Raw genomic sequence first — 15,601 nt, forward strand, 5'->3', positions numbered from 1 at the left:
AAAACTTTCACATATTAATAACAAGTAAGTGTTAGTAACGAGCTGAACAAATAATTACTTTTATTTATAAATATGAAAGGAAAATAAAAATGATTCACAGTGCGTAATCAAAGCAGTTGTACAATAGAGTCTTATTTCCATTCGTAATTATCGAGTATCCGAACTAATGTTTAAAAACGGCGGGAAATTTGACATAAAACAGTTGCTTGTACGTCAAAGTCAAAATAAAGTATAGTTTAGTAATGAGATGAAATTATTTTTATTTTATTTTGTTATTATTCATTATGGTATTGCAAAATACGGGAAAATTTAGAGCAGAAAGAAGTGAAAATAAAAAGGATGCTGGTCCATCCTCACTTGCTAGGTTTTCAGTACATTATATTAAATAAGTATTAGTAGTAGGGTTGAAACAAATTTTTATTCATGCGTGTTTTCTGTACTTCAGAGAAGAATCTTCAGAGTCCCGAATTCGTATCGCTGTTGATAATGACAGAATTGATTCTAAATATGGATTTGAAAGAGTACGTGATACAAAAGAACGCACCGGCTACCTCATTAACATGCATACTGTAAGTATGACAAAGTATTTTGTTTATACAAAAACTATGAAAATAATCCTTTTTGTGGGATTATGATGTCTAATGTATTGTTGATGTAATGTGTTGAAGGCAGATATATGGAATCATTTCTGAAACTCGACTTAAAATTCCCTTTTTATCCAAATAATTATTTCAACTTAACTAAAAAATACACATTCTGGAATTTATCAAGATGATTATCAAGAATATAGGGGTGTTAAAGAGTGACAGTATCAATTAATCATTTATGTTCTGTTTATTGTTATTTATTGCTGGTGTATTTTTTGATGAAATTTTTGGGACTAAATTAAAAAAGAGCCTACTTATAATCTATTCCTCCTAAGTAGGGAAGGCTCTGAGCCCCTTAGTGGGATGTATATTGAGCTGATGATGAAGTAAGATTGGTAAAAATCTAGCCAAAACATTATGCTTTGTAAACATATGCGCCAACCCTACATAAGTGTGATAAAGCCAGGGAGATAACTCTTGAATTTATACTTTTAGGCTGAAATATTGGATGAAGATAAAAGACTGGTTGCAGCTATGGACTATTATTTCATTGAAATGGACGGTTCTCGGTTCAAAGTATCCCTCACATTTCAACCTTACTTCCTAATTTCATCAAGAAAAGAATGTGAACAGGAGGTCATTCAGTATTTGTCAAAGAAATATGCAGGAACTATACACAAAATAGACATTGTTGAGAAGGAGGATTTAGATTTGGTATGTTATACAATATTTTTGTTAATTATTCATCATAATTTGCAAAATAAAATTTATCAATATTTTTTTCAGCTTAATCACTTGTCAGGACTAAAGCAGCGTTACATTAAGCTCTCTTTTATGTCCCAAAACGAATTAATGAAAGTGAGAAGAGAGATACTGACTGCTGTTAATAAAAACAAAGAGAGAGAAAAGAAAGACGCTATTTATTCTGAAATGTTAACTAATGCTCTGACCAGTGCTGCTGCTATTGAGCATGCAAAGAAAACAACCGATCATATGGAGAATATTATTGATATTAGGTAATTCAGTGACAAATATCTTATACTTAGGATACCCTATATAAAGATATAGCGCAGCTGTCTGCAATCATCAGCAATTGCAGATGCATTGCCTACCTTTAATCGACCGAGGAGAGGACAATCAGAAAGAGAATATTTCCCTTTTCTATGCGTCCTCACCTACATAAAATCCACACCAGGATAGAAAGGGAAAGAAGACTAAAATTAGGTCAGATCCTAAGATCTTTCCGTAACTATGTTACAAGAGCTGCTACTAATAAGTGGGATATATTTTACTCTAGCCTTAAATGTACTTTTTTTTGTAGAGAACATGATGTACCATATCATGTAAGAGTTTCAATAGACATGAAAATATTTTGCGGCACTTGGTACACGGTAAAGAGTCGTGGCACTGAGATTCCAATATTTACGAAGAGAGATGATATAATAGAACGGCCGGATCCTATTGTTCTGGCTTTTGATATTGAGACAACCAAGTTGCCGCTCAAGTTTCCGGACTCACAGACTGACCAAATTATGATGATTTCATACATGATTGACGGACAAGGTTATTTGATTACTAATAGAGAGATTATTTCCACCGATGTTGAAGATTTTGAATATACTCCTAAGCCTGAGTTTGAAGGGTGAGATTTTTTTTTAATTTATCATCCAAGTACCTCAATTGCTAATCAAATACACATCTATATATAAAAAGGAAAGTCATGTTAGTTACACTATTTATAACTCGAGAACAGCTTTATCGATATGGTTGAAAATTGGTGAGGAGGTAGCTTAGAGCCAGGAGATGGACATAGGATACTATTTATTCATTTTCGAATTTATGCCTTGAAGAGCTGCTTTTTATTTAACTATATATTAAGTTTTTTTCATATATCCATGCGGACGGAGTCGCGGGCGACAGCTAGTTTTAATATATTTATACTTGTATTTTTCAGTCAATTCATAGTATTCAATGAGGTAAATGAATTGGCTCTGATTCAAAAGTTTTTTGACCACATCATGGATGTTAAGCCGCACATTTTTGTTACATACAATGGTAAGATTAAGATAAATATATTAAATTTTGGCATACATTGAAATATTAAAGATTTTTAATAGCATACAATATTTAATTTAACTGTTACTGTTTAATAAAAAAAACCTTATTTAAAAAAAGATTGCAAAAAGGTTAAATATTTATTTTTAAAGGTGACTTCTTTGACTGGCCATTTGTGGAAGCCCGGGCGGCTACTCTAGGTTTGGATATGAAACAAGAGATTGGCTTCAGTAAGATCTCCGCTAGGGACGGGACATATGGTTGCAGACCGGCCATGCATATGGATTGTTTGTGGTTAGTAGTAAGTTAATAATATTATAAAAATATGTTTTCATCTCAGTTTTTTCAATTAGAATGAAAGGGATGACTATATGTTTTTGTATAAGTGTTCTGGCAATGTTTACAGCTTGGTAAAATTTCAATTGCCCCCAACCCGTCTGAGTATGTATTCTTCCAGACTATGTTCTTTATATATGACAAATGTCAGCTAAATCCATGGTGGCGTTCTAAAGATACCTTCTAATAAGCATCTATACATCTAAATATTTATAATATTATAATAGTAAGATTGTATGATAGATGTATGAGGCGTCAATGGTATGGAAGTTCAACTTACTTGATATTTTAAAATCAATTTATAAATTAATGGTATACCATTGATGTTATGACCTTGAGATCTTTTAATCCTAAAGTTAGATAATTAATTTTTTTATAACAACAATTTGTAGTTGGGTGAAGCGAGACTCGTATTTGCCAGTGGGTTCTCAAGGTCTGAAGGCGGTCGCGAAGGCCAAGTTACGTTATGACCCTGTGGAGCTTGACCCTGAGGATATGTGCAGGATGGCGGCAGAACAACCACAGGTTACCAGTTTTCATTGTAATAAAACATGCTATACATTCCCATCTGTCCACACAGAAACATCAATGCAAATACATCTAAGTTTTTAAATATATTTAAACTAGCTGTCACCCGCGACTGTGTCTGCGCTGAATTAAAAAAAAACTTAATTAGTAATCTATGTGTTCATCCAGATATTGTTCTACATCTATGCCAAATTTCAGCGAGATCCATGCAAGTGTTCTGCAGATACCTTCTAACAAACATCCATCCATCCATCCATACATCCAAACATTTTTATTTATAATATTAGTAAAATATAGTATGTTAATTCTAGGTATTATCAAACTACTCAGTATCAGATGCTGTAGCTACATATTATCTCTATATGAAATATGTTCATCCATTTATATTTGCGCTTTGCACCATCATACCTTTGGAACCAGATGAGGTGAGTTTTTAATATTATTATCATTTTTTTTTTTAAATTTCAGTTATTATTTTTGAGTGGTCATAAACATATTTAGATATATTATATATTTAATTTTAAATTTTATATACTAGTAATCGCCTGCGTCTTCACCCGAGCGGAATTTAAGAAAATCCAGTAATAAATATAGTTTATTACTGGGGGATATAGCTTTGCAATAGTAAAGAATTTCTCATATCTATTTAGTATTATAATTTCAGAGTTTAATCAATGCAAACAAACAATCAAATCTTTGTTTTTTATATTAGTATAAATTTGAATTTTGTATATCTTATTCTGTGACTAGTGTTTAATATCTTGAAATATAGATTTTATTACTTCTTAATATGAACTATTAAAAAGGAATAATTTCCAGGTACTGAGGAAAGGTTCAGGCACGTTATGCGAGTCTTTATTAATGGTGGAAGCGTTCCATGCAAACATTGTATTCCCGAACAAACAAGTTGAGGAACTAAATAAGTTGACTGCAGATGGACATGTGCTGGAATCTGAGACGTATGTCGGTGGACATGTAGAGGCATTGGAATCTGGTAATCTCATTATCTCACTATACATCTCTACTGAGGAGCTCGGTGCCTACACTAAGTTAGTGTCGACTTGACCATAGTCATGATGGCCCAGTGCGGGTTGACTTCACACATATTTTTGAATTACTTTGCATATATGCAGGTTGCATCACAATGTTTTCTTTCATCGAAAAAATGTATTATAAAGATAGATATGAAATTAAATATCGAAAAACACTTAGGTACATATCGGGGATCGAACCTGGATGTGTAGTTTTCAGTCCGGTACGGTCAAGCGCTTAACAACTGCACAACCAATGCTCTCAAATCATTACAAAGTACTAAAAAAACATACGTAAAATGTACAATATTTGGTAATTTCAAACGGAGCTGGAATCAAGCACGGTTCTGTATAATTTTTCTTATGGAAAATTTCTCATACTAAGTGTCCCTTAGTGAGTAATTCTTGACTCTGAGTTGAGCTGACCATGTTATTTAGTTTTTATTATTCTAATTTAGGTGTATTCCGAGCTGACATCAAATGCAAGTTCCGTATAGTACCATCGGCTGTGGACAAACTCATAGAGACAACAGAGAAGACTATGAAACACGCTATAGAAGTGGAGGAAGGTATACCAATGGAGCTGGTCACCAATTTTGATGAGGTGTGCGCGGAAATCAAAGCCAAGTTACAGCATATGAAAGATCATCCCCGGAGAGATGAGAATCCATTGATATACCATTTGGATGTTGGCGCCATGTATCCCAATATTATATTGACTAACAGGTAATTATTTTTAATTATAAAAAAAAACATTACAGTAAAAACATTGTATTATGTGATTTTCCATTAAATTCTTGCTTATAAAGGTTAATCAGGTCTCATATGTTCTGCTTGAATCATTGTTAATTTCATAGCAAGACGTATTTTTAGGAGGTGGGGGGGGGATCTCCAAAATATGCTCTCTTCTGGGGGATAATGGCCATCCTCTGGTACAACTGGTGAGAGTTCCAGGATCTATAAAGGAACGCACAGAGACAACGGGGCGTTTACGGGTGTATGACGCGTGATCTCCGCGGTTCTTGTCTGAGTAAGACGGTCTGATAAATACTCTAAGAGTCATCGTTTTGTAGATTGCAGCCATCAGCAATGGTGAACTCCAGTATCTGCGCGGTGTGTGACTACAACCGCCCGGATGCTGTCTGCCAGCGGCATATGGACTGGATGTGGCGCGGAGAATACTGTGAGTCATCCCCCTCTCTCTACCTTACCTCCATCTCTACCTCATTACTTCTAACTTCCTTTGTATCTCTGCTTATTTCGTTTTACTACTTTATTTTTAACTAGCTGTCGCCCGCGATTCGACGAAAAAAAAACTATAAGTAGCCTATGTGTTCTTCCAGACTATGTTCTACATCTATGCCAAGTTTCATTAAAATCCGTTGAGCCGTTCCGGAGGTATCTTCAAACAAAAATCCATCCATTCATCTAAACTGAGTAAAACTGATAACTTATAGATCTGACTTCTTACTGCATGGATCTCGTTGTAATTTATCACATATGAAGAACAGTCTAGAAGAACACATAGGCTTATTCTGGGCGGACGGAACCGCGGGAGACAGCTAGTTTTATATATTTTTAAAATAGTTTTTTTCTTAAGTTTTAATTTTCTTTGGCACTTTTCAGTGCCAGCAACAAGAAGCGAGTACCAACGTATCCAACAGCAATTGGAGACGGAGAAGTTTCCTCCTCTGCATCCTGGTGGTCCACCCAGAGCCTTCCATGTACTACCTAAAGAAGACCAGGTAAATCTGAAAACATGTTTTTGGACGTTAGATCAATAGAACTTTTTCTTTCAGCCAGAATTTGATTTTTGTAAGTACTCGACTGTTTTATATTATACTAGCAGTAGACCGCGACTCCGACCGTGCGGTATTAAAAAAAAACTTTATAATTAGCCTATGTGTTCTTCCAGACTATGTTCTATATCCATAGTAAATTACATCAAAATCCGTTGAGCCATTCCGGAGATACCTTCAAACAAACATCCATCCATCCAAACATTCGCATATATGATATTAGTATGATAACCGCGTGCTAATTTGGTATATTTTAAATCTTCAGGCTGCATATGAAAAGAAGCGTTTGGCTGATTATTGTAAGGTGGCGTACAAGAAAACAAAAGTTACACGAACCGAAGTCAGAACTACAACAGTCTGTCAGAAAGAGAATTCTTTCTATGTTGACACAGTACGAGCATTTAGGTAAGATTCTATTTTATGACCATGCTAGCTGTCCGTCTGCATAAAATTTAAAAATAATAAACTATGTGTTCTTCCAGAATAGTCTAGAATATAGATTCTAGATCTATGCCGAATTTCGTCGAGATCCATGCAATCGTTCTGGAGATACATATCTTTTAACAAACATACCATACCTTCGCATTTATAATGTAACTAGCTGTCGCCTACAACTCTGTCCGCGCATTATTAAAAAAAAAATAGTAACCTGTATGTTTTTCCAGGCTATGTTCTACATCTATGCTAAATTTCAGTGAGATCCGTTGACCCTTTCTGGTGATACCTTCTACAAACATCCATCCATTTATCTAAACATTCGCATTTATAATAGTAAGATTTATATTTTATGTTATATCTTTATTTTTGACAAAAGGGACCGTCGTTACGAATACAAGGCGTTAAACAAACAAGCCAAAGCGATGGTATCAGCGGCTATAAAGAGTGGAGACGCGGCTGATATCAAGAGTGCCAAGAGTCGCGAAGTACTGTACGACTCACTGCAGCTCGCGCACAAGTGTATCCTCAACTCATTCTACGGATATGTCATGAGACGCGGGTGAGTGACACCAACTGTCAAACTAAAGTACAGTCGAAGCAATGTTATGTGCACTAAATGTTATCCTGACTGTACTTGTTTTTAATAAAACCATTATTGTAATATTTACTATTGTTCTTATTAATGGTTATTGTGGTTAATATTGCTATGTTTTATATACTAGACTTTGTAAGTTAAAAGACTTTATAGCAGTAGTAGTAGACTTTATAGCGACAAGAAATTGTATGAATAATTGTTTGTTTTAATGTTTATTATCTATCTTGTACAGAGCTCGTTGGCACAGTATGGAGATGGCGGGTATCGTTTGCTACACAGGTGCAAATATAATAATGCGAGCTCGCGAGATCATCGAACAAGTTGGTCGCCCGCTAGAGTTGGATACTGATGGTAAGTTACAATATTATATAATAAATATTTCTAACTACCGAACTAGCGGTCGCCCGCGACTTCGTCAGCGCGGAATAAATAAACGATAATATGCCCGGGTGCATCAGACTACCTTCCCGTCAAGACCCTTCGAAATCGGTCCAACTGTTCCGGAGATTACACGGAACATATGCGAACTTGCGGACAGACATACAAACAGCCAGACAAAAATGGTAATAATTAGGATTTTGTTAGTAGCTGCGCAAATACATCGTGTGTACGAAATATGATTTTTTATTTCGATATTACATACAGAGACATATTTTCGATTATCAGATGACTAGCTGTCGCCCGCGTCTCCGTCCGCTCGGAATTAACAAAACTCTGTAGCCTATGTATCCAGACTATGTTCTACATCTATGTCAAATTTCTTCGAGATTTATGCACCCGTACATCCATACATCCAAACATTGGTATTTATAATATTAGTAAGATTAGAATACTTGGTACAGGTATATGGTGTGTGCTGCCTGCCTCGTTTCCGGAGAACGTAACTATAACGAGCACACACGAGAAGAAGAAGAAAATCAACGTGTCCTATCCTAATGCAGTACTTAATGCTATGGTCAAGGTATTTTACATTTAAATATATTTTTAAACATTTCTTTGTATTTATGAGTTAATTTGATTTATTTTATACGGGGATGTTCCAAAAGGACATTTTGATTAGGTCACCAAAATATAATATTTAATTGGACGAGACTAAAACAAGAAAGAGAAATTTTCGGACACTCTTTTTGGTATAATACTAGCCGGCGCCCGCGACTACGTCTACGACATTAAAAAATAGATAGTATACAATACTCAGATGAACTGAATATGTATATAAAATTTAATAGAAATCGGCAAAGCCGTTTCGGAAGAGTATGGTAATATTCCGACACGAGAATTTTATATACATGGTTATGTATTTCAGTCCAGCTTAAACATCTAATTATGTAATTTGTTTTTAGGATCATTTTACGAATGACCAATACTTTGAACTGAAAGATGCTGAGACAAAAACCTACGAACAACGAGCAGAAAACTCTATATTCTTTGAAGTGGACGGTCCTTACCTCGCAATGGTATTACCCGCATCCAAAGAGGAGGGCAAAAAGTTAAAGAAGAGATACGCTGTTTTCAACTTTGACGGCTCACTTGCTGAATTAAAAGGTAAATTATTTAACTAGCTAGTACCCGCGAGTCCGTCCGGACGGAATTAAAAAACATAATAAGTAGCCTATGTGTTTTTCTAGACTATCTTCTATATGTATGCCAAATTTCATCGAGATCCGTTCAGTCGTTCTAGAGATATCTTCAAACAAACATCCATTTAAACATTCGCATTTTATAATATTAGTATGATTCTTTAAGATAAAAAAATAAAATAAAATATTATTAACAATTGAAATAATAATGCTATCTCTGCTTTTCTAATAGAATGAAAAGGATAGTTATATTTTTATACACTATTTTCAATACTGGAAACTCTATATTAACACATCAAATGCCGCCGACTCCGATATTTGTAACTAAAGGAAATATTAATAAGGCATATTATATCGTAATTTAGCAAAAAGAATATGTGCAAAAACATTACGCACCAAGAATCTGTACATATCATTGTTGTAATAAAAAAAAAGCCAACGACTCGCCTGACGAGTTCAAATTCAGACAAAAAAATCATATAATAGCATGTAAAGTGTTAACACATTTTTTAATTTCAGGTTTCGAAGTAAAACGACGCGGTGAATTGCAATTGATAAAGATATTTCAATCATCAGTATTCGAAGCATTTTTAAAAGGGAATGATTTGAAATCATGTTATAGTGCAGTCGCGAAAGTAGCTGATTATTGGCTAGATGTGTTGTACAGTAAGGGCTGTAATATGCCTGATTCAGAACTTTTTGAATTAATATCAGAAAATAGATCAATGTCTAAAAAGTTGGAAGACTACGGAGGACAGAAATCCACTTCTATATCAACAGCTAAAAGATTAGCCGAATTCCTCGGTGACGAGATGGTCAAAGATGCTGGTTTAGCTTGCAGGTTGGTAACTATACTAACTGCAGCCCACGACTCTGTTCGAGCAGAATTAAAAAAATAATAATGTGGAGCCTATGTGTTTTCGCTTGGCACAGGACAGGGATGGGTTCGCTGAGCTTACAGCCAACCTCCACTAACGGAGAGGCATAGAAGAAGATGTGTTCTTCCAGACTATGTTCTACATCTGTGCCAAATTTCATCAAAATCCGTTTAGCCCCTCTGGAGATACCTACAAACATCCCTCCATCTAAACATTAGCAAACGCTAGTTAACGAAAGGTTTCTAGGTAGAAAATAAATGACATTATCAGTCACAATGGCCGTCGCTAGGGGGGAGAGAGGGGCAGCTGTCGCCCCTTTAAGAATTAATAATGTAAAAACTATTTCGAAAAAGATCATATTATTGGTAGGTGCCCTTAGACCTAGTCTATATTATCGTGGGTTAGGCAACCTGTTAGCTAGTGAAATGTGTATAAAATTTTTCATTTAATTTGACTCTAGGTTTATAATATCGCGCAAGCCCGAAGGTGCCCCGGTGACGGAGCGTGCGGTGCCGCTCGCCATCTTCCAGTCCCCGGCTGGAGTGCGCCGGCATCATCTGCGGCGCTGGCTGAAGGACCCAGGAGTCTCTGATGACGTGGACATACGAGATGTACTCGACTGGGCTTATTATATCGAGAGGCTGAGCGGTGCTATACAGAAGATAATCACTATACCAGCCGCTATGCAAGGGGTTGGTGACATTTTGTATGCGTTAACACGTTCAATGCTACCTATTCGCCTGGCGAGTCGACTTGAATAATCATATTGGCATACAACTTTGCACGCTTCTCTATTTTGTATATATAGGTCACATTTTATATTACAAGCGCCCCGCTGGGGGGCCCGGAGTCTACCCTAAGTTAGAGATGACTAGGCCATAGTGAACTACACTGGCCCAATACGGGATGTTTTCATTCACCGTAAGAACGGATAAATGTACATATGTAAAGGGAAAAGCACATTGGTACATAGCAGGATTTGTACCCAGGATCTGTAGATTTCAAGTCAAGTGTTTAACCCCTTACCCACCGATGCACTAAAGCGGCATTTTATAAAACTTACAAATTTATTGAAAAACAGAGAAGCCAGCGTATTAACATAGTTAATACGTTCAATGACTCGCCAGTCACTGAACGCGTTAAGTTTCTTATATATATTAAATCTAATTTACTTAATTTTCTATGTAGTTGGACAATCCAGTACCTCGTGTCCAATACCCTGACTGGCTGCATAAGAAGATGCTCGCAAAGACTGATAAATTCAAGACAAGGAAGATCACAGACATGTTTAGTGCTAAACCTAAAGAGGTGCAGATACAAGATGATGAGGCTGGAGGGAGTCATGTTGATTCTGATGTAAGTATTGTATTTACAGTGGGTTTCCGAGATCTAAATCCCCGTTTAAGACTTATTGTTATCTGTTTGTCAAAGATAATGACTGATGATGTTTTATATAGAGATTTTGGTCTCAAATACAACCGTTACACACTAACAAGGAATAACAATGCCTAATGCAGTTTTCTGTATCAATGCCCACTTGTGACGTCACTAACCTTAAGTCCCATGTTATTTTGTGCGTATAGTATTTATCAAAATTTCTTCAAAACGTTATTCTTTTAGAATACAGAAATGGATATTGAAGATATCGGCAAAGGGTCTACAAATAAAAGTCCGATACGACCAATAGTTCACAAAATGAAGAGAAAACGCGAGGAATCGCCGGCTAAAGAGTTCGCCACTTGGAGGGAAGCTTTGGGACCGCCTCCGCCTTTTGGTGATACAAAAGTATGATATTACATAATTTTTTTCATCACATAAGTTCACAAATAACCAAGCAGTTTAAATTCACCGAAATAGCAAAGCAGCTGTCCAATAACATCAGAAATTGTAGATACGTTGCTTATTTTTAATCGACGGAGGAGGGGATGCTCAGAAATAGAATATATCCCTATGCATCCCCTCTTCCGTCATATCCATCGGTCGAATTCCACAAGTGCCATCAACAAAGTTAAAGATTTTTTATCTAATTAAGGTACATTAGATATATTTTAATTATATTAGATATATAAATACATAATAAGTGCTATATTGCAGGAAGAACGAATAGCATGGATTGTTTTTCAAAAGAAGAAATGGAAATGGCAAATGGAACAAAGGGGTTTGGCAAATCGAAATAAACGAGGTGAGATTACAATATATTATTACATCTTCTGGATAAGAAATCAAATATCAAAGTTAAAAAATCTTACTTCTTACTAATATTATAAATACGAATTTTTGGATATATATATGGATGGATGTTTGTTAGAAGATATCTCCAAAACGGCTGAACGGATCTCGATGAAATTAGGCACAGATTTAGAAGATAGTATGGAAGAACACATAAGCTACTAATTAAGTTTTTTTTAATTCTTTTTATACTTTTTATTATTTTACGATTACTTAAATCTTCAAAATAACGTTTTTTCAGGTAAAATGGACAGATCCCCAGCAATACCTAAAAGTACAGGGCCTGTTAATACGTTGGGTGGGTTTCTGAAGCGAGCTCAGCGTACATTACTGAATACGCCCTGGCAGATCATACAGGTAATAAAATAAATACAATTTACAATAGAAAGCAAAGATAATGTTTTCCACATAATACTTTCTCCTTCTATCTTTGTCTCTCTCTCCCTCTCTTTATTGCAGCAAAGAATATGACACAAAATAATACTCCACTCTTCAGTACTATACAAGTAAAATTTCAGGAAATTACAATATGACAGTGTCAAGTTTTTAATGTTTTTTTCCGCGTTGTCTTACATTTGTTTTTATGCATGTAAGTTTGTATGTATTTAAATTATTTGTGACGGCCTGGAGTCTAAACGAATGTAGCGAATTTGACGTGATAGAGGTGTCATTCAATTCATTTTCTTCACCGGAGTGTCATAAAGTATATTATATCGGCACAAGACAACAAGGCTGTGAGAGATAGAATTCAATGTCATTATATAATTTTTTTTATTTGTTATGTAAATGTTCCTTAATATTTGAACAGGTATCAGAAACATCAGAGCCAGGACTGTTCAGACTATGGGCGTTAGTTGGCAACGAATTACATCAGATTCGTCTGACAGTGCCTCGTGTATTCTACGTGAACCAGCGCTTGTCTCGAGACAGTGACAGTGGCCGGTACTGGAAGAGATGCAATCGAGTGCTGCCCCGCGCGCATCCAGCGCTGCATCTCTACCAATATACTGTCCCTGAACAAATATATAGAGAGCATCAGGAGTAAGTTTTTATTGTGTTATTCAATTGAACTATAAATAAATGTGTTATGTCTTTATCGGATAGATGGTGCAAATTAAAAGCCCAAATACTTAATAAAATTAATATAATTAAAAAAAGATGCGAATTGCACAATGATTTGCAGGTAAGTGACACGAATATACAGAGACGTATATATATTGCCCAAGCGCCTGATGCGGGCATCGGCAACTTTCCCTCGATGGCGGCTTGCCGCAACATTTGCGCAGGCGTTAAGTCTGAACAAAATTCGTTATCGTTGGTTTCTGAGGTCAAAATCTCCATTTGAAACAGCTTGTTATTAAAATAAATACTTTTTTAAAACATTTTGTCAAAGATAATGGTTATTGGAATTTCCCAATGAAACCATATAACCTAATAAATTATGGACTCATTTGAATCGTCTTGTTTGTAGATTGTTTTTTTTTTTATTTTAACTAACAAAAACATAATAAAAGCTTGCCTTTAAAAATTATATGTATTCTTGCGTTTCTTTTGAATCCGCATTATTATAATGTTTATTTTATAAAAATTTAAAATTTAGAATTTAAAAAATGTAATCAATTTTAGGGAATTAATGGGAGAGTTATCGGCTCCAGAGATCGAAGGTATTTACGAGACTCAGATGAGTCTCGAGTTCAGAGTGTTAGTGCAACTTGGCTGCATCTGTGCAGTTGACCCACAGGAGGCGAGAAAGTAAGATTATTGAATATTAAACTTGTTTTACCATTCTATAATTCATTTATATTTATAAAAGAACATATTTGTGGTATGTACAGTCGAAGACATTAATTTCCTACCCATCTGTGAACTGTCATTAACGCTCAATATTACGCCCGTTCAAAATTCGGTCAAAAACTTGTCATAGTAACAGTGTTATGAGAGTTTATTGAATGTTATAGGATTATAAGTGGGAAGCGAATTAAATTCTTTGACTGCACAGCTTTTTACTATCTGTTCTTTGAATTTCGATGATGAGTGTTGTATAATTGTTATATTTTTTGTTCAGGATGATTCAATCAGGTTCAAATATAATGGATACGTTCACTTTGAGTCAACTTCAATTCAAGAGTGTTGCACATCAGCCGTATTTACCAAAACAAGTATGTATATATTTTACATAATGATTTTATTCAATTATAAACAAAATTGTTTTAAAGCAGGGCAACTTTAAAAGGTCACATTTGATATAAATCAATTTTAGCTTTATAGTGAGCTTTTGAACTGAACTGTACGATACATGTTCTTGTGCCATGTTTTTTTCTCAATGCAGTTGTTGTTACTTTGTTGAATTTTGATGAAGGGACAAATATGGCCTATAAAAGTGGCCCTACTATAGTTGTTGATGTCTCTGTAGTAGAAACCCATATTAAGTTACCGTAGGTTTCTGAGTACAAAAAATCAAAAAAAATATTGTCTCTGTTTTATACAGGATTAGTCTCAGAAACCCACGGTTAGTAATCCGAGTATATTTAAATGTATGAACTTTACAGGACGGTGTATCGCCTATGAAACATATATTCCTGTATCAACATTCAGCTTTGAACTCCAGTAGAAGTATGTGGGCGTTGATACTTGGACCTATCAAGAAGGCTTATATATTTGTACTAGATACAGTCAAGACGAATCAATTACCTAATATGAATACCTTGTTTGCTGCGGAACGTACAGCTAAGTAAGTACCACCTTAGTAATCTTACTGATATTATAAATTCGAATGTTTGGATGTATGGATGGATGGATGTTTGTTAGAAGATCTCCAGAATGGCTGCATGGATTTCGATGCAATTTGGTATAGACGTAGATTACAATTAGGCACATAGGCTTTCTATAATCCGGGTTTTTTTTTTATTTATTTATTAAGAATGTACATAGTTCCCGTGGGATACGTTTACTCTCGCAGCGGATTGATTCACATATTAATTAAAAAAATATATATAAAATATAAAAATAAAAAAATAAAATAAAATTTGTTTAACCGTAGCTGACAACGGTTAAACAAATTTTACTGTTGGCATAGTTTTTTTCCGTGCATATCAAGTCGCGGGTAAAACCCACTATAAGTATGATTGGTCACAAAGGGAACTTAAGCTAATTTAGAAAAGAGAAGCTATGTTAACTATTTGGCTGCAAGCAATTGACTTGTCTTGCTACTTTCTAGTCTAAATAAATATGGACGGTGTTTAGGATAAAGCTAGGTACAGCAGAGAATGAGGTTGTGGGAGGTGATCTGACATGGGAGACGGTGGTGGAGAGCGAGGGTCGTGCGGTGTGGCGGGGTGTGGGGCGCGCGCTGCAGCGGTACCGCGACGAGCGCTGCGGCGCCACGCTGCTCGCGCTGCAGACCTCGCTCTCTCCCGCAGCACTGCTCACACTCGTCCCAGGTACATACACACATGTACAGTCAGCGTCATATAGATCGTCACAGACAAGATATGCAAATATATAGGTACATCAAAAGTAATCAATTATATCGGTACAACAAAAGT

The 15,601-nt window shown here is 35.5% G+C and overlaps 1 protein-coding gene across 1 annotated transcript in view; it reads left to right on the forward strand.

The window, feature by feature from the left end:
• Positions 1–221: 221 nt before the first annotated feature.
• Positions 222–15,601, forward strand: part of DNApol-epsilon255 (DNA polymerase epsilon catalytic subunit 1) — a 23,579-nt gene continuing 8,199 nt past the window's right edge. Inside the window, exons 1-29 of the mRNA XM_013315535.1 lie at positions 222–364; positions 446–569; positions 1,083–1,301; positions 1,374–1,603; positions 1,909–2,229; positions 2,542–2,642; positions 2,795–2,936; positions 3,371–3,503; positions 3,818–3,931; positions 4,326–4,500; positions 4,996–5,263; positions 5,611–5,720; positions 6,164–6,282; positions 6,602–6,741; positions 7,151–7,333; positions 7,602–7,720; positions 8,212–8,330; positions 8,713–8,914; positions 9,469–9,790; positions 10,288–10,519; positions 11,016–11,183; positions 11,448–11,612; positions 11,922–12,009; positions 12,298–12,413; positions 12,865–13,097; positions 13,683–13,808; positions 14,122–14,215; positions 14,606–14,787; positions 15,300–15,496. Coding sequence (XP_013170989.1) covers positions 285–364; positions 446–569; positions 1,083–1,301; positions 1,374–1,603; positions 1,909–2,229; positions 2,542–2,642; positions 2,795–2,936; positions 3,371–3,503; positions 3,818–3,931; positions 4,326–4,500; positions 4,996–5,263; positions 5,611–5,720; positions 6,164–6,282; positions 6,602–6,741; positions 7,151–7,333; positions 7,602–7,720; positions 8,212–8,330; positions 8,713–8,914; positions 9,469–9,790; positions 10,288–10,519; positions 11,016–11,183; positions 11,448–11,612; positions 11,922–12,009; positions 12,298–12,413; positions 12,865–13,097; positions 13,683–13,808; positions 14,122–14,215; positions 14,606–14,787; positions 15,300–15,496 — 4,822 coding nt within the window. The 5' untranslated portion in view covers positions 222–284. The remainder of the gene's footprint in view (positions 365–445; positions 570–1,082; positions 1,302–1,373; positions 1,604–1,908; positions 2,230–2,541; positions 2,643–2,794; positions 2,937–3,370; positions 3,504–3,817; positions 3,932–4,325; positions 4,501–4,995; positions 5,264–5,610; positions 5,721–6,163; positions 6,283–6,601; positions 6,742–7,150; positions 7,334–7,601; positions 7,721–8,211; positions 8,331–8,712; positions 8,915–9,468; positions 9,791–10,287; positions 10,520–11,015; positions 11,184–11,447; positions 11,613–11,921; positions 12,010–12,297; positions 12,414–12,864; positions 13,098–13,682; positions 13,809–14,121; positions 14,216–14,605; positions 14,788–15,299; positions 15,497–15,601) is intronic.

Source organism: Papilio xuthus, unplaced genomic scaffold (assembly GCF_000836235.2).
Source record: "Papilio xuthus unplaced genomic scaffold, Pxut_1.1 DF826961.1, whole genome shotgun sequence".
NCBI lineage: Eukaryota > Metazoa > Arthropoda > Insecta > Lepidoptera > Papilionidae > Papilio > Papilio xuthus.